The sequence below is a fragment of the Lycorma delicatula genome, chromosome 2 (assembly GCF_047948215.1).
Source record: "Lycorma delicatula isolate Av1 chromosome 2, ASM4794821v1, whole genome shotgun sequence".
NCBI classification, from domain to species: Eukaryota; Metazoa; Arthropoda; class Insecta; order Hemiptera; family Fulgoridae; genus Lycorma; species Lycorma delicatula.
Window position 1 is genome coordinate 126,095,117 of NC_134456.1, and position 19,832 is coordinate 126,114,948.

General features: G+C 29.6%; 1 protein-coding gene across 1 annotated transcript in view; it reads right to left on the reverse strand.

Moving 5' to 3' along the window:
- Positions 1-3,639: 3,639 nt before the first annotated feature.
- Positions 3,640-19,832, reverse strand: part of LOC142319205 (DNA (cytosine-5)-methyltransferase 1-like) — a 93,633-nt gene continuing 77,440 nt past the window's right edge. The window contains exons 22-28 of the mRNA XM_075356215.1: positions 18,940-19,142; positions 18,382-18,493; positions 15,692-15,841; positions 11,584-11,750; positions 9,470-9,710; positions 9,256-9,372; positions 3,640-4,392 (exon numbers count right to left, since the gene is read on the reverse strand). Coding sequence (XP_075212330.1) covers positions 4,285-4,392; positions 9,256-9,372; positions 9,470-9,710; positions 11,584-11,750; positions 15,692-15,841; positions 18,382-18,493; positions 18,940-19,142 — 1,098 coding nt within the window. The 3' untranslated portion in view covers positions 3,640-4,284. The remainder of the gene's footprint in view (positions 4,393-9,255; positions 9,373-9,469; positions 9,711-11,583; positions 11,751-15,691; positions 15,842-18,381; positions 18,494-18,939; positions 19,143-19,832) is intronic.

Genomic DNA, 19,832 nt, shown 5'->3' on the forward strand with positions numbered 1-19,832 from the left:
AGGAGGGCAACAATTTGAAGATGATGAGGGTGTGGAGGGATTTGTGCGCAATTGGCTCCTGGCACAACCAGCTTCATTCTAAGATGCTGCGATAAAAAACCTTCCTTCTCACTGGGAAAAATGTATTTCTAAAGCAGGAAACTATGTGGAAAAATAAATTGCCTTTTTTCCATAAATATTTTTTTTAAAAATAAAATGCCATTTATATTTGACTTGCCCTCATACATACAATTTTTATTAATGTAATTTTAAAAAATTACATTTAATTTTATGAGTAATTTTTATACATAATCTAAGTGACTACATTTTCATTCAAGAATCTTAGAAAGAAGGTGTTTGTATGGTAAGGTTGAGGCTATTCAAATGCTTATACAAGATAAAACTGATAGAAAAACTGGTTAAAATTTTTTAATTTAATAATTATTGATAATACTACCAATAAATATTCTTTGTATAACCTAATAATGTTGTTTCATTACATTTAAAACGTTATAGGAGAAACATTCCAAGTATAATTACGTTTTGCTTTATTTGGGTAACATCAAACTTAAAGCATTCAATAAAATTAAACTGGAAGTAAATTTTTTTAAGTATTTCATTTAATAATTGCTACTGAGTAATAACACATACTGATGCTTAATTTATGTTCCAACATTTGTTAAAATAAATACTGCATTAGTAAAAGAACTAACAAACTTTATAATTTGATGAATATATATTAAATGTATCTCAATTTTTAGTTCATAGATCCAGGAGGCACTAAATTTAGTATGTTTAATAAATAAGCTTTAATCTGTAGTTAAATAAAATAACTAAACATAAACATCATTTGTAAAGGGAAGTCTTTCTTTCTTTTTCCTGTTTAGCCTCCGGTAACTACCGTTTAGATAATTCTTCAGAGGATGAATGAGGATATGTATGAGTGTGAATGAAGTGTAGTCTTGTACATTCTCAGTTCGACCATACCTGAGATGTGTGGTTAATTGAAACCCAACCACCAAAGAACACCGGTATCCACGATCTAGTATTCAAGTCCGTGTAAAAATAGCCGGCTTTACTAGGACTTGAACGCTGGAACTCTCGACTTCCAAATCTGCTGATTTGGGAAGACGCGTTCACCACTAGACCAACCCGGTGGGTCTGTAAAGGGAAGTCTGGTATTTATTTACATGGGAAAAGTGAGGAACCTAAAATCACAAAAAAAAAGAATGTAATATTTAAATGGCCACAATTATTAAAATTACATGGGCTCAGAGCTGCATTTCAGTTGGACTGGCCTGCTGACGCATAACAGTATATTCAGTTCAGAGGAGTCAAAAGAAAACTACTTCACTCCTCAGTATTCCTAGAGCCTGGCATATTATGCTTTCACCTGAAACCTTTTTCTAAAGGCACCATGGATATATAAAGAAAATATTTCTCTTAAAAAAGATATTCATTTTTAATTTGTTTATTGGAACGTGTTTATATGTAATAATCTGCACTGCAATTACATTCTGTTAATAATATTTGTTTTATTTTATTTTTTAAATACTTTATCACATTTCATAGTAACATATTTTTCATATGTGGATTTTATTTATGTGGTAGTACTTTACTAAAAATAAAATTTACAAAATCCTGGAGTACATCAGTAAGGCTGCAGTGATTACACTAAACATTAAATTCAACAGATTGGACACATGTTTACTTACAAATATTCAGATAGAAATAATATGTTGAACATATAACAAAACATGAATAAAGTGAATGGATATATCTGTTTGTAATCAAATTACTATTTGACTATTTTTAGTCAAAATTAAGGGATTTCTAAACGACTTCATGTTAATTATAAACAAGAATACTTGTAAAAACTCTCTGCCATTAGTTTAATAAACTTAACCTTTACTGGACCGACTCCTACGAGTTCTATTATTATCTATTAATGATCATGAAACTTATTATATACTTAATGGTTTCTGCAAGCATCAAACACGGTTCATACAAGTACCAAGCTGGTATTAACCCTTCATGGGCAGAAACCCATAAATGAGTCTTTGAATGTGACTGGTTATTTGTCTTCACATAGTTACATATAAATTCCAAGAGATAGCAGGAGATATTCTTTTAATCATTTTGAGGTGGGAATTCCTGATAAAATGTGATTGGGAGCCATTTTACTTCAGTTATCAGATGAGTTCAATGATCTTGGGTATGTAATAAGATGCGCGCATTATTTTTTTTGTGTTTTTTGCTCATTTTAAGTAATTTGTTTACAAACTGTTCCTTCCAAAACTTCATTTTTGGCTTGCTTTGCTTGAATTCAAACAATTTTTTTTGAGACAAAATAAAGTAACTTAAAACATTCATTCGTGCGTAAAAACAACAAATACCTAGTGTTTTTTTTCCAAATTCTGCCACTAATCTGGTTAAGGAACACTGTTTAATTATCTCACAAGAAAACGGCAAAAATCTCACTGAGCGCACTAGAATTTGCAAACTGTAAGTGATGATTTTGGTTATGTTTTACATTGAGTTCTGAATAATAATAGTAATGTAGTAGTAACATTGATGGTAATATAATAACAATAGAAATTTTGAAGAAGTAGTGCACCTAGGCAGAGAACACTATAGTGTGGTTTTATTATAATAATAATATAAATATTTTTATTCATTTCCTTCTGAATTTTTGTATTTCCTTCCTTCAAAAGGAAATAAATAAAAATATTTATATAATTATTATAATAAAACCATATTATACTATTTATATAATTATTATAATAAAACCATATTATACTATTTCCTGCCTAGGTGCACTACTTTTTCAAAATTTCTATTGTTATTATATTACGATCAATGTTACTATATTTACTTTTTTTAATTCCAAAAAATAAAGAGAACCTTAAAAGGGTTATCATTTTACAAACATAGATGAGATTAAAAGAAAAGAAAGTAGCTGAAAGTGCTAAACACTATTCCAAAGATCGAGGTCCAGAAGTGTTTTGGGGATTGGAAAAAGCACTAGCAAAGTGTATATCTAATGGGGACTATTTTGAAGAGGATAACATTAATATAGACAAATAAATAAAATTCCTTCCAAAAAACAAAAATTCTCATTACTTTTTGAAAACACGTTGTATATATAAATTTATTGCTTTTGTTATTCCCAGAAATGTTTATCACACAATAATCTGGTTTTCAATGCACATAGTAAAAATTGCAAAGTTTTATAACAGCAACTATTAATGTATTTTATTTTCTCTTCAGATAGATACACTAAACAAGTAAACTAATGCAATTTAGTAATTCAATTTGAATACTTAATCAAGAAACTGGTTAAGTAACTCTTTGCGTATAATCATTAATGATTAAAAGGATAGTGAATTAAAAAATACTGTTTAATTTGTGACTAATGGTCTACTTTTTCTAAATGGAAGATATGTTTCTGAAAAAATAAATAAAATTTGTTTCATATCTTTTTATAACAAATCAAACGTTGATTAATTACTCAAATTGAAGCGTGCACAATTTTATTTAGAAAATGTCTTACTCTATAAATTATGGTAAAATTTTGTAATTTAACATAAATTTAATACTAGAAGTCAAGAAGTCCAAGTTATTAAAAAAAAAATTCAATATACATTTAATTAATAGCAATTTAATTACTCATTTAATATAGTAATACATAATTAAAATAATTACAAATTAAGGTATGAACAAATTTTTCAATAAAAGTACAATATAAATACGCACTATTTGTATAAGTTACTAACATTAATAGCCATATATTAAGACATCTTGGTTTTGTTCTACAATATAGAACAAAAATAGTGAAGAATACCATTCAAAAAACTGATAACTCTAAGAAGTGTATATACTTTTTTTGATATGAAATAAACTATTATTACCATTATGGTTCAATTATTACTCCAAATCATTAAAAAAAAAAATTGTAATTGATGATAAGATTTAATTGTTAATTGTTAATTGATTAAAGATTTAATTGACCTTTCTATTTTTCAAGGCCAAACTACACAATTTTTAAAACAAAATTTGTCATCAACAAACCTAATGTATGAACAATAAAATGAAAGGAAATATTAAAATAATTCATCGTTAAAATGTCTGTTTTTAATATATTCACAAGCTTACGTAAATAGATAAAAAAACATATCAACTGTATGTAAACAACATGTTAACAGTACTGTAGATAATTCTTTTAATACTAATGCTCTTAATGCAATACATTAATTTACATGAAACATAACAATACTTAAACAAAGCATTGATGTTTTCTTCAGTTCAGCTGCTCACAGTTTCTGAAAGTAATTTTGATTCCAGTTCACTAACACATTTTCTGATTTCATAACCGACCGCTTCACCCATTGGTGGTGGAACTGCATTTCCAATCTATAACATTTAATCAACCATAAAATAAACATCAATAAATATCAATGCAAGGTAAATAAGTAGCCTAGTAAGCATGAAAATTTATCCTGCAAACAGTTTGGCATTTGTTTCTTATCCAGCAGAATTACTGTATACTAAATTTTTTTTTCTTTTTTGAAATAAATTTATGAATAATCTTAATTTTTTTAATATACAGATTTATTTTAATATGAAATAAGTATTTTGGAAAAAAATAGTTCTACAAACCTTTCTTGCATTAATTACTTCACATTTTGGAGAAAGAAGCATAAAATAAAGAAATAATTTTCAGTTAACTTCATTTGCTTCAACCCTAATCTAAGAATTATTTACTTAATTCTTTACTTATAAATATACATGTATTATAAATGTACTTAAATTGCATTTTCCAGATTACAGAAAAAGTGTGATTATACTTATTCAATTGTGTATTTGACAGTGTAAAATATGTTTCACACTTCTTTATACACATTAGATTGTATAGTTAATAATAAAACATGGACTTGACGAACTTCAGCTCTGTCAAAGTAGGAGTTTGGTGTTGTACAGTCCAAAAAATATAATATTTTCCTCAAAAAACCTTTTAAATGCTTCAAAATGCTACTAATACTGCAGCAAAGCAATTTGAATATGTTCCTTCAATACTTGTGGATGTATATAACTGTTACAAGTAAAAAGATCATTCAAATTACAAAAAAAATTTACAGAATATTTCAAGTTGGTAAAAAACCTGTTTAAACATTTAAAACTTGAGACTATTTGCTAAGCATAATAAAATCATGATTTTATAATCTAATTAACACTCAAAATGTGACAGAAAATTAAAACAATAGTTAAAAAAGGGTATCCATTTCCCAAAGCAGCGACTGGTTTGCTGCTCAAGGTACATTTCTACATACATAACTACATCTCCATACAGCAAACCTTTAGAACTTGTCTCACATGGCAATTGTGAGAATGAATACCCTGCTCTATAGGAAACATAATTTACCATTAGAACTACTAAAGAGTTTCATAATAATGAGTGACTGGAGAGATTATTTGGGTTTTGCATGCAGCACAAGTTGGTAACATGTAATATGAGGTTCTGCAACACCCATGAAATATGTTATACATGGGATGGGGAAGATGTTAAACAAGTGATAGAAGCTATAAAATAAACTTTATTTTAGCCAAACAAAGGTTCAGGAGCCAGGTGAAAGATTGCAGAAGCTAACCTAATCTTGATATAGATAGTGATAACAATGACGCTAAGTGAATTTGACCTAAAATTAAAAAAAAAAAACTATTTAGAAAGACATATACAAAAAGAACTAGTCTAAAGTGGAATATGGACAGACTGAAGAAATTAGATTAGTGCATAAAAGAACTCAACAATGCAGTAGAAAGCAGGATGACTTAGATGTGGAATGTAGAGGATCAGTGGAACTATGAAAAGGATTCTGTTTTGCATTCTGCTTAAGAAGTTGTAAAGAAATAGAAAGTAAAGTGTAGAAAGGAATAGATATAATTTAGAAACAAGGATATAATTTTTAAAAAACCAAGTGAAGAAAGAATTTGAAAAAGGACCCAACTAAAGGAAAGGAAAAGATTATACCAGGCTGTAAGAAATGAAATAAATAGATACAAGGCAGGCAAAAGAAATCAATCTAGAGGAAAGATGCAATGAAATTGAGGTGATGAAAGAAGGGAAATTGGAAGTTGCAGATAAATCTATATAAAACAATTCTTTGGGATCAAAGCCCTGAGATCAAACTGCATTAAAAATAAAAAAGGTGAATTACTATTTGAACAGAGAGAAATAACTATAAGATGGAAGGAATAATTATAGGAGCTTTAAGGGAATAAGCTGGATGATTTTGCAGAGATGTTAGTAAATGAAGTCAAGGAAAACTGTACCATATAGAAAAAGAAAAGAGAGTTTATGAAACTGGTCAAGTTCAGTCAGATTTTATGAAGTATGTCATAATACCACTACCAAAGAAAGTTTCATTAGACCATTGTAAACCACACAGAACCTTCAGTTTGGTAAAGCATCCAAAAACTTGACATCCATCATCTTGAGACGAATTGCGGGAAAAATACAGGCTCCATTTACAAATGGAGCCTGTATAATTGAAAAAAATTTTGAATGAACGAACCAAGACACATTCACTGTTTTTATTAACATGGAAAAGGTGTTAGAGTGAATTTAAAGTTACTATTCACAATTTTTATGTGGGTGAGCTGGTGGTGGTGAGTATGAACATCAAGAGTAGGGAAACATCAGACAAAGGGTACAGCAAGGACGCAATACAATGGTTACATTCAAAGAGGCCTGACAAAGTATACATGGAGTAAAGGTCAATATGATACGATTTGAAGATAATAATAGTTATAGTTACATGATTTAATAGCCATGTTGAGGAGTTAAAATGATCACCTGGCTTGAAGTACAACTTAAAAATAAATAAAGAAAAGACCAAAATCATGAAAGCATATAGACACAGTATTCACATAATCTGGTGTCTGGGGCGGTGAACAACTTAAGAGTAGCATTTGAACATGTATTCTGAAGCATCTGAAGAATAGGAAAGTTGCTGACATTGATGATGTACCAGTAGAACTAATTAAGAATGCATTCAAAATGGAACTGTACCAGCTAGAATAGAGTTAATATAACTGAGCAAGTTCAATTATCAGATTTTATGAAGTATGTCATTACACCACTCCCAAAGAAAGTTTCAGCAGTCCATTGAGAGCAACATAGAACCCAACACATGGATCCAACCCAACCCATTTGTGACATGATCATGATGACATTGATCCAAAATTTTGACATCCATCATCTTGAGAAAAATTAAGGGGTTAACTTATCTGGTAACACTAACCTTACTGATGCAAGTTGTGAACTGCATCAACCAAGCAAAGATGACATTTAACAAAAAGCCCAAACTTTTCCGACAAGGAATATTCAGGAAAAAACTGGTAAAGACGTGTGGAGTGTGCTCCTCTAAGCTAGTGAAACTTGGATATTTGGGAAAACAGAGGAAAAGAGGATCGATGCCTTTGAATTATGATGCTACTGTAGGATAATAAAAATTAGTTTGGGTTGACATCACAAATGTTCCAAGTTTTATCGAGAATGGGATTACAGATGCCATGCTTTCTGGACATGTTTAAGCAAAAGAGCCATGAATTGGACACATTTTATGACACAATAGCTTAAAGTCTATCCTTAAAGGTGCTGCAGAAGGGAAAAATATACTACAGATAAACCTATTATGGAATATGTTAATCAAACACAAAATAACATGAGCTGCAGGACCTACAATGAGCTCAAGATAATGGTTGACCAAAGAGATGTATGGATTGAGGTGGAAAACTGGATCAATATAAAACACAAATCTTTAACTTCAATATGAAACACAAACAATTTTTTTTATATTAAGAAAATGGAATATCTAAAATAATCTCTACTGTACATTCACTATTTTTCTAGTATCTTGACTCTGCTGAGCTCTGTAATAGAGTAATGGTAGTCTCTCTTGTCTTGAGTTTTACCTTAAAGGCTCTAAGTTCAAATCCCCCTCCATCAGACTTCAAATTTTTCTTACACTACAACAATTCATCTCTCATCATAAAAAATAAGGGTATCTATAATTGGGTAAAATAAGCCTGTTGTTATCAGCATGAATAAATATTACTTTTATCCCTATTAACCATCTGAAGTAATTCTAAATATGTAATTGTTTAAATTATTCTAAAATTACATTATTACCCTTTATTATATTTATACATTTCATTTCTTAGAAAAAAAAAATACAAAGATTAGGACAATTAGGAAAAAAAATATTATAAAAGAAGTATGAAAAATTTATTAAGGTAAGGGTTTATTCAAATTGTGATGTTACCTGTACTGTTTTACATTTTCACAGTCTATGATGATATAAAAAAAGAACCATCAGGTTCTACAATTACACTACTCTGTTACATATTTTTTAAATCCTTTTTTCATGTACTTTTATACTTCACTTGATGAATTACAAATAATTTTATTTTCTGATTTGGTCACAAAATGACCATCACTTTAGTCTTTTGGGTTCATATCTTTGCCTAGTGTCACTTGTGCAAATAAAACAAATGTTTTATAACTATTCTTTGAATATCAAGACAGCTATATTCCAGAGGTTAAAAAACCACAAATAATACAAGGCTGGTAAAACATGGTTATCATACTTCTGAACTCAGATAAAATTATGTATCCTTTCTAGCCAACTGGGACTTATCAGTGCAGCTCCAATCTAATTATTATAGAGATAATAAGAGAATAAATGTGCATGTCTGTCCAATTATTATCAGCAATTCAATCTCTCGTTTTACTTTTACTTCATCTATAAGTGACAAATTTGGATTTTATGAAACTGGCTGAACAAGGTGACAAGAGATTTTGTTTAATTCAGTTATTTCTTTTAAAAAATTTGCAAAAATCCAACCATTTTTGGGACAAGGGATGAGCCAGATAAGGTTGGAGAGACAGTTAGTTAACTAGAGAGAATAAGAAGTAATATAATTTTTTATTGACAAACTTCGAAAATAGTTTCTAGTGATTATTACAGTCTATATTTTATTATAGGGAAAAGTGCCAGAAGTACAATTGTTTCCACAAATATTTACATTAAAATAACATGATACTCTAATAAAATTATGATGTTTCTAGACATTTTCAGAACAACTAGTAAATTTCTCCATTGTTCCCAGTTAAAATTCAGGATACATTTTTTAAAAGCTGGTAAACTGGTAATAAAAAATTAACTCACAAAAATAACACACAACGTTATTACTGCCATAAATAATTAAGTATACCTGACGATGTTTATCTAAGATACTTCCAAAGAACCGGTAAGTGTCTGGGAAGCCTTGAGAACGTGCACATTCTCGAACACTCACCACTCTGGTTTGTTCAGGATGCAAGACACGACCCTAAAAAGCAAGTTCATTCACATTAATAAATAAAATTTAACAGATTCAAATAATGTATTAAAAAACAGTAAAATTTCAGTTTAAATAAAAAATGTACCTGTTTCCCCATAGGTTCAGGATTGGTAACTGTGGTGCTAAAAAACCCGTCCCATTCTAACCGTCCATATAATCCAGCCCAATGGTTGTGACGGTTGCCAGTATGAGGAAGACACCATGGAATTAATGTGTTAAACTGCCTGTCCATTGGATCACAAGCTTTACCAGTTGCACAGTTGCAAACACCTCTTAGAGCTCCAGTATTTGACTTTCCATTCTTTTTGTCATGGTGAGTGTATTGCCTGTAAAAAATATTCATTTTGTAAGATTTATCAATGAATTATATCAATACGTTGAAATTTAAATAAATACTAGTATTTAAACCAAAATCTCTTAAGTTTAAGAGATTATCCATAATCAACAAGATTCAAACACGAATTTGTGAAATGAAAAATAATGCACTGAGCGATTTTCAAATGTCAGACTGACAAGGATAATTAATTTGATTGTCTGAACGAACTGATTTTACATAATCTTTTAAACTTATTAGTGGTCTGCATAATAATAACTCAATTAATACCCCCAGTTTTCTGTATTTTTAATTTTTTTTTCACTTCAATTAATAATAAAATAAAGAACTGTGTCTGTTTATGAGATGGGTCCTTTGTTCTTTATTTTAATATAAAATATGAATATTATTTCTAAACAAATAGGTTAGTTTCACTGCTTTTACTTTACTGAAGAAATAAAAATTCTACCATAAATAATTTTACTGGCTATAAAAACAAACTAACCTATAGCTAAACAAGGCTAAAACCATCTGCTGATGGTTGAATAAGGAAGACCTTATTCATCAACTTTCTTTTGGTAATATCTTTTGACCAATTTATCTTTTATCTTAATTGAAATAGTGACTTAAGTTCTCTTTGCCTTCTATCCTTGGTAAACGGCACAATTCCATGAAGTTTACATTCTTATTTTTTCATTGATGTTTCTCATGCCTGTCTTTCTTTTTCTCAATTTATTATTTACTCTCCTAGTTAACTGACAGCATCATTTAAAAAGAGCAGAGAAAGAAGATAATTAATTGCAGAAGCTAACCTAGTCTTAGAAAGATAAAGTGTTAGATAGAGGAAAACAAATAATGAGAAGGAAATTATTATATAGGCCTAATGAACATCCAGATCTAGCTGTAACTGAAGCAGAATCTGGGTGTGGTTAAGAAACGATCAATTAAAACACATTACAAGGTTTGTTAAAAAAAAGACAGAACATTTTTAATTACACACCAACAGAGATATTTAGTGACATGCGGTTGGTAGCACTGTGTTCCGCATAAACTTCTCTGTAACCACATGTTCTTGGATTGTTGATATCTCATTTAGTTTTTGTGTTATTGTTATTTGAGTGCAACATGTTGGTAGCGATTTTTTGATGATTGACCTTTTGTCTCATGCCGTACCTGTAAACCCAGCTTCCGTCTCGTTATGATCCTTTGCATAAATGTTTCACTGTCATCAGCTTGTTCAATGAGTTGCTGGCAATTGTCCATTGAGGTGTTCTTTCTGTTGTTTGGTCATCAAACTTTGCTGCAACTCAATACATGTTCAATTTTTCAATCAAAATTTCATGGCATGATCCAATTAAGATGCTAACCCTTTCTGCAAGTTCTGACAGCCAATCAGCGATTTGCATGCACCAAATTATTAACTCCCTGAATCTGTGTGTCATCAGTTGAAGTTGAAGGCCTTCTTGGTCAAAGGTCATCTTCAATAGACTGACGACTACGTTTAGATGATGAAAACCATTTGCAGCATTGCGTACGACCCAGAGCATCATCTTTGTAAGCTTGCTTCAAAACTTGAAAAGTTTCTGTGAAAGTTTTCCCCAGTTCCACGCAAAAGTTTACATTGTATAGTTGCTCCTGAAAAACACACATTATAAAAATCATTACTAGCACTTAAACATGTTGCACTGAAATAACAATAACATGAAAAGTAAACAATCGAGATATCAACAATCCAAGAACATGTGGTTACAAAGGAGGTTATGTGGAACATAATGCTGCTAACCACACATCACTAAATATCTTCGTTGGCGCGTAATTGAAAACGTTCAGTCTTTTTTGAACAAACCTCATACAAAATATAATTTCTAATAAAGCTTCCAACTTACAGTTTTTTTGTGTAAGTTCCATCACATAAACGAACAACAATATTTGGTAAATCACGCCAATCAGAACCGGTTCTTGTTGGTATCTGAGCAATGCGAGCTTCTACTAAAGGTGCCATCTCTTTACAAATATGATCTGTTAATATTGGTTGGTACTGGTTGCCACGCATCTGCAAAATAAATTATTCTTGTAATACATTATTCATGAACAATAAAAATCCACATGACAAAAAAGCAAAGCATTGGATTCTATTTATTTTTAATACATCTAGTTCTCTATTCAACTTTTTTTTAAATTTAACTACATACATCCAATTTTGTATAATAAAATATACAAAACAATAACTTAAATTTCAAAGAACTGTGAGAGCAGAATGAATTTAGGAAAGTCAAAATTATTCTAGGGAATGGAAATGTGTAACAGTTTCATAGGGTATTGTTAAAACGTACATCAACAAATGCAGTAATACGTATATAAGATTACAAATAAATTATTTTTCTAATATGTTTATTAGAAAGATAAATTTTTCTGAAATGATATGACTTAGTAATAGCTAAACTACTGCTTCTTTAATAATCTCAGAATGAACTGATTACACTTCATTAGCTGCCTGAGCTCTGTAAAACATTCAAGTTAGAATAACAATCAGATTTTAATTATTCAAGAAGAGTTAAATTAAGTGTGAGAACTCTTGGCTGATAACTTTTTAAAATATTTTTTCGGTGAGTATTTTTAAAGTACACCCAAGCAACAAAATAAATTGATAAATTAAAAAATTATCCTTTAAATGATACTGATCTGATTTCTTGCTTTAGTGCTTTCAGTACATTTTTTCTTTGAACGGTTAACATACTGATGGGTGGGGGATTTTTTTCCAGCTTATACTAGCATCCTGAGATGTGTTAAATGTTTTCATCTATACATTACAAAAGAAATTTAATACCTACCTTTTTAGAAGTTGTTTCATCCTCCAAAGCAAGATGAAATATACTGTGTGTTACTTTTTTCCCAAACAGAACTATCACTGAAGTTAATAATTTTACTCAAATGTTTTATTTTGCACAATCAATATAAATAGTTGGCTTAGTGTAGAATTGATTCCTATGTATCATGTGACAATGACTAAGCTAAATTACTGCAATTCCTTTGCAAGCATTGACAGAATTATCAAAATTCTAATATAAGCTTGTATATATTTCAGCATTGCCTTATAATGAACTTATATTTGTTTCATAATTCTTCATTCTTTAATAATGAACTTATACTTTAGCATAAAATCTTAGCTTTGTTCACAATATATATAAAATTTGATACTGTATTTTTCTGAAACCGTTTACTTTTAATATAAACAAAGAATTCCAAATACCCTGCAAGTGAAAAAAATCCTTCTAGTCAGATCCCTACCAGGATAGAATACAGACCTCCATTTAACTGTAAAGGAGTCCCAAACTACGATTTTGTGCAATGTATCATGGCCACAAGTGGTTATAATGCAAACGAAGCATTATAAATATACTAAAAACCCTATCACAAGATGTTTTTTTGGATAAAAATGTGCACAGAAAATGACTGTTAGACCAAGCCTATCATGGTAGGCTTTTTCAGAAAACACATAAGTAAAATAATCATACAAAAATTATAATATTCATGAAGTTTAACAGAAACCAATCAACAGAAAATGGAGCCTAATAATTTTATTTTATCAACTTAAAGCATATATTGTTTCACTTTGATATTTATTTCTCATTTTATTTTTTGAAATATACTGAGGTAAAAAAATTTGTGGGTTCACCCACGGGGCACGGGCCGCCCCTTGGGTTCACCCTCACAAATATGTGATGTAATTTCTTTCTGGTAATGGCACCTTCGAAGCCAGACTCCAGCAATTTGCCCTAGTGGATTCAGGTGTGTGTCCAGATAGTCGGCAATTAGATGATGCATACTATGTAATTTACAAATGCGCACAAAGACTATTTATTGGCTTAACATTAGATCTCCATGAGAATTGGAAAAACCAGGCCAAATGGGTAATCGTTGAACACTTCATTGAATTCCTGGCAAGAGAACAGATTTCAGAGGGAATTTAGGGTTCCGCCTGGTCTTTCCTGTATTTTGGTTTTGTTGTTATTGTGTTATAAGTTTTGATGTTTTGTAGTGTTTTGTTTATTTTTATTTCTTGTTTTGTGTTATGTTATGGTCACACGTTGAACTCAACTTCTAACCTATCAGGTAGGTAGTTGTGTTTTTAATTTCAGTTCCTTAATGCCACTTAGTTTGTTAAAGACTTGACATAGATGTGTTTTGTTTTAAAGAGTTCACTTCCTAGTAGTACACCGATGGGAATATCACATGTGGTATTCGCATCGGTGGCATCCTGAGTGAGACAAGAAGGCTGAGATTCGTCTTTTGCTAAGGTTCTGAAGAAGACCTCTGCTAAAGCCCATAAGGGCTAGCTAGGTATGAGGGGGTGGCGTGGCGACCAAAACAGCCACATGGAGGATGTCTTCTTCTACGGGATCAGGATGGCCTTCAACTAAAAGCAATTTGTAATTAAAAGCAGATTGTAGCACTTTTATCGTATGCTTGTGCCTGAAAACTGGTCAGCAATATATACAAAAATGTGTCTAAACAAAAGTTTTAGTTTTTTCTCAGTATTTCAAAAACTTGTAATTTTCCCAAAGCAGACTATACAGACAAGATCAACAGTTAAAAACAATACCTCAATTATCAAGGTTATAAAAATTTAAGATCAATAAAAAAAAAAGCTGTGTGCCAGTAAGTAAAATAACCCTTTCTTTGTCAGTTACTATGAAACTTTTATAAATAACTTATTTAAAGTTAATAAAGATAGCAAAAAATTATTTAACAATTCCTTCATTAAATACTTAAATAAAGAACATTGTTAATCAAATAAAGAAACTAAAAATACTAAAAACCTAATAGCAATCAAAACTGGAGCGAGCACATCAATTACTCAAGTAAAAATTGGGTACCTCCCATTTTATCACTCCACTATCCGTAACATCTTACCTGTTAAACAACCCTACTACTACTCGTTCATATGCCTTTATCACGTTGCCTTAACTATTCAGGATTTAGAAAAATTAAAAAAAAAAAGACTTAAAACAAATGACATTACTCTATATAAAGGTTCTTGCAGCCTTCTGAATAGCCCCATTGTGATAAATTTTAAATTTGTAAAAGAAAAATCCTATACAATGAATAGTACCTAAAATTATGTAATATTTTATGTTAAAATATTAAATAAAAAATAAATCATAAATATTAAAATAAATTATGTTAATATTTTTATGCTTACCAAGTTATAATTTTTAATTTTTCTTAATGACCAAACATGTAAATTTACTTGAAGAAAAACACAGATAATTAAATACAAAGGGTATTAATGCTGCTGAAATTTACCAGAGTAAAATGTATATGCTATGGTAATGAGTGTAGGAAAAACAACTTATAATAATTGCAAGGATTAGTGGCAATGGTATAGTATTGTCACGATTTTAATAAAGGCCAAACAGGACGTCTACTATTCAGATCTTACTAAACAAATAGAAGTAAAAATTTGAGAAATCAATGTTTCAGGCTTAGAGTTCTTAACATAGAATATTTATACATTTGAAATGCATGAATAGAAAATTTACTAAAAATCTAAACTACCAAAAACTGCATCCAAGATGGGTCCCAAAAATGTAGATCGATATGTATCACACTGTTCAGAAGATTCAGTCAACAATTTCACAGAAATTTTTATATCACTGTCCTCTTGCATGCAGATCTTCAGATTATACATGTGCATACTACCAACTTTCATACTATTTCACCTCAAAATGAACTGGTTCTCAACAATTTGAGAAGGATGAGAACTTGAAAAAGGCATTATTGAATTGGCTGAAACTGCAAGTTTTTTCTTGCTCCTCGATATGAAAATACTTAGAAAATAACAGTAATATGTAAGAAAAATAAAATAGGTAAGTACAGATATTGAACCCATAAAACATTTTCTTTCAGCTTGTTTTTATTACTGCAAACTTACCTTTTACATATGCCTCATATAAAAATGAAAAATTAAAAATTAGTTAAAATTATACTTACAAGTCTTTGAAAGTGTGAAACAGGTTCTCCATTATAGGGCATTTCATCACATCGAGCACCATTACAGATTTCTGGTAAATCAGACATAGCATCTCTTACAGTTATTGTTCGTCTTGGTGCACAGTCAATCCAGTGGCAATTTGAAGTAAACTAAAACCATTAATTGTACATTATTCTTCTTTTTCAAATTAAATGTTTTAATTTTTTCAAATAATTCAATAATAAATAATCATAACTTTTTTTTATAGATACACTGATTTTTACCAAAAATTATATATCTTTTATAGCAGAAACCAAATTTTGCTTAAGAGGATGTAGCTAAAAAAGAGAGCTTAAATTCTGAATTTCTACCATGGTATCAACTAATATACTCAGTTTGTCAACTTCTGTACATATAATAGAATATTGTAGTTTGTAATACTATATATATATATATATATATATTTTTTGTGAATTGGTACCCAGAATTTGGGGTAACTTAAGGTTGCCTAAAATAAGAAACTACTTTTATATTCATATAACGAGGAAAAAACATAACTGGTTTTGTTCTACTTATTGAATATAGAGTTCTAATTCTACTAACCAACATTAAATAAACTAATGATACACACATACTTCAAAAGTAACATAGAAACTGATTGAGGAATACATAAAGATTTTTATGAACTCATCCATCTAAATAACTTTTATGAAATAAAAATCAAAATAACAATTAATAAAGAACAAACTCTTTATCTGTTACTACAATTTAAAAGGAAAGGCAAAATAATAGAGAAAAAACATAACATTGTTTTTTATATAATAAAAATATATGTTCATACAGAGATCCAATAGAAATTTTAAGATTGAAAATAAGTATAAGTAAAGTTTATACAAAACTGAGTTTAGATTAATTATTAGCCAAAATTATCTTGCATAAATGTTCTTAATAAAAATCACAAAAGGAATGTTTTCTTAACAGTAATTAAGGAAAAAAAGTAAAGTGACTGCACTGATAATATTAACTTCCAGTCAAGTCCCATCTCAAAGTTTCCCAATAGCTGGTTGGTATTTTCTGTTCACACATCACAGGTTCCTCCTACTTCCCTAGTTTAAATTTTCCATCCCTCTGTTCCCTCCATATCTTTCAAACTGATGATTACCTGTAACTCTTCCATGCAAAACAATGCATTCATCGCTTATTTTTCAAGCATATGCTCTATACCCACTATTTCAACATGCATTATGATGATATGTCATAAATTTAAGTTACAGTAAATGGCTGTTCTTCAGAGCTTTTTTCATCAAACAATAACTGTCACAATCATCATTCCCAAACTTAAAATATATGATACTTGTTAATTCAGGATTTGTCCTCAAAGTAACCAGATTGATACTGGCAAACTCAATTTATTGAAGATATGAGGAAATACATTTAATAATTTTTGAAATAGGCTACTTGTACAGCCACATAGCACTCCCAATGATGCTTCCATTGTTGGTACACCTTTATTACCTCCTGTTGTGGGTTGTTACAGATGTTCGTCATCACGGCTGCTTGAACAGCTTCAATGGTCGCAAATCTTTCATGCATCTTTTCAGCTGGGGGAACAAAAAGAAATTTCAGGGAGACAGGTTGGGGTTGTAGAGCAAACTCCCTTGTCAACACAGTGTGGCTATTGAGCCACACTGTGGCATTATCATGGACACACACATATATCATGGACACACATTATCATGGACACATGGAGCACATATTGGCATTATCATGGAGGATCCAGCTGTCAGAGATCTCTGAACAGATGCAATTGATGCATTTTTGAAGTCTTGTTAATACTTGGGATGTAAAAATCTGGCATTCACTATCATTCCAGGGGGGAGACAAATGACATTCCCCCACTACAAGTTTTCCCACTCATCGTGCTTGCACATGCACCAGAGCTAATACAATTACTTTCAGGACAAACCCTGTAAGACTGGACTGTACCTTACAGTTCTGAAAAATTATATTTCTGTTTTATAAGGCAAAATTTATGGGATTTATTAATAAAATAGTATATAATCATTAATTATTTTGTTTGGATGTGCAATGTGAGATTTTCCTAATTTGAACTTTCTTATTCTCCATAGATGAACACTCAGTTAAAGTACCGAGTCTTCATATATTGAATTACTTAGCCCTTGTTAATCTAATTAAAAAATAAAATGATTATATGCAAATGAAACCAGTTCTATATGCAATATATCAACTTCCAGAAAAGCATTTTAATAAATCCTTTACTATCCTAATAATAAAAATTATAACACATAAGTTAATTATATAACATTCCTACACATTACTGTAAGAAGCACAGAATCAAATAATCAGAAAATAAACTCTGAAATACATTATAAAATATTACCTTGAATCATTATTGGGGAAAATACAGATAATTACAAAAATGGAAATTACAGAAAATACATCATCATAATAGAAAAAACATTTGTCTCTTATATTATACACTGGTGTATACATATCAGAAGCATTATAGTCTACAATTTTATTAATCTCTTTATCTTTTTCAAATGTTACATGTAATATTACGATATCACACGTTGGGAATAATTGAGCATTAAAATATATTTCTACAATGTAAGTGGATTCACTAACACTAATAAGTTACAAAAATCTATATGAATTTTTAATATCCAAATATTAAATCCAAATATACCTTCTTGTCATCAACCATAACAGTTAATTGTGTAGTTCTTGGATTGAATGTGTGAGTAGGCTCAGGAAACAGTGGTAATATTTCACCTGGGGCAGCTGCTATTATAATGGCTCTAAAAATAAAAATAAAAAATAATATATTACATTATCGTTACACCGTTGAATATTATTAATTATATTTGAGAATTAATAAGTAGATTTAAATTAATAAAAACCATAAACATAAATGTTACACTGATTACAGTGAAAAACCAAACCAAAATTAATACTTTTCTTCTATATTTTCTGTCTAATTTTAAATTTAACTTGAATAAATCCTTTTTAATATAAAAAATTTAGCAGAGAATATAATACGAATAATTAAAATATATCATTTATTGAGTGATTATATACTAGTCTAGATTTAAAGATCTAATAAGCAATACGCAGTACTGTGCAATAAAAAGGAAAGAAAAAGAAAAATGTTATATTTAAAAAAAATGTAAACAAGACTTACAATATTTCTAAACATAAACCACATCCGCACAAACAACTTCATCTTTGCAATATAAATATTTACCTTCTTCTAGTTTGTGGAACTCCATAATTCCCGGCCTGTAGTACACCAAATGTACACTGGTAGCCCATTCGAACAAGGCACCTTAAAGCTAATTTCAGCACCATACTTCTTTTAAATGAAAAAAAATTTCTTACATTTTCTAGAATAAAGAACCTTGGTCGGTAATAATCACAATATGCAAGGTATGAAACAACAAGCGAGTTCTGTAAAATAAAATGTACTTTTAAAATTGTAATTTAAAAAACACATGATAAATATAACATTAAATATCAGAACTATTCTTCATACAGAGAATAAGTAAGTACAAGGTAATAAGTTATTAAACGCTTACAAACTATTACTATAATAAATTGATTTATTATATAAATATTGAATTATAGATTTATTATAGTCTTGCTATAGAAGAAAACATCAGGACTTAAACTGTTATAACAGCTGTTGTAACTAACAGCTACAAAAAACATGTAATTTATACAAAGTTAAACCCTGTTCTATTTTACATTATTTTATTAAGAACTTGTTGAAATCAAAGAACTTTTAAATTTAAAGTCGTTTAAATTTTCACGAAATTTTTTTAGTATATACTATTTCCAACCTCTGTAATTCTAACAAAACAATTCTACAAATATATAAGTTAAAATAAGGAGTTTATCTTTATTCTCAACATCTTTCATGTTGATCTGATTATTGTTTCAGCAATTAAGGCTGATTGAAAACTATTACCTAGAACTCCAATAATTAAATTAAAATTATTTAATTATTTCTTTATAATTAACCACTTCTATTTATTTTATTTTTAGTGTAATATTATATTTTTACATGTATATGTGTATATATGCAAACTAGAAAGTTTTAAAAGGTTATTGGATTAAATTGCTGCTTTCACACATGAT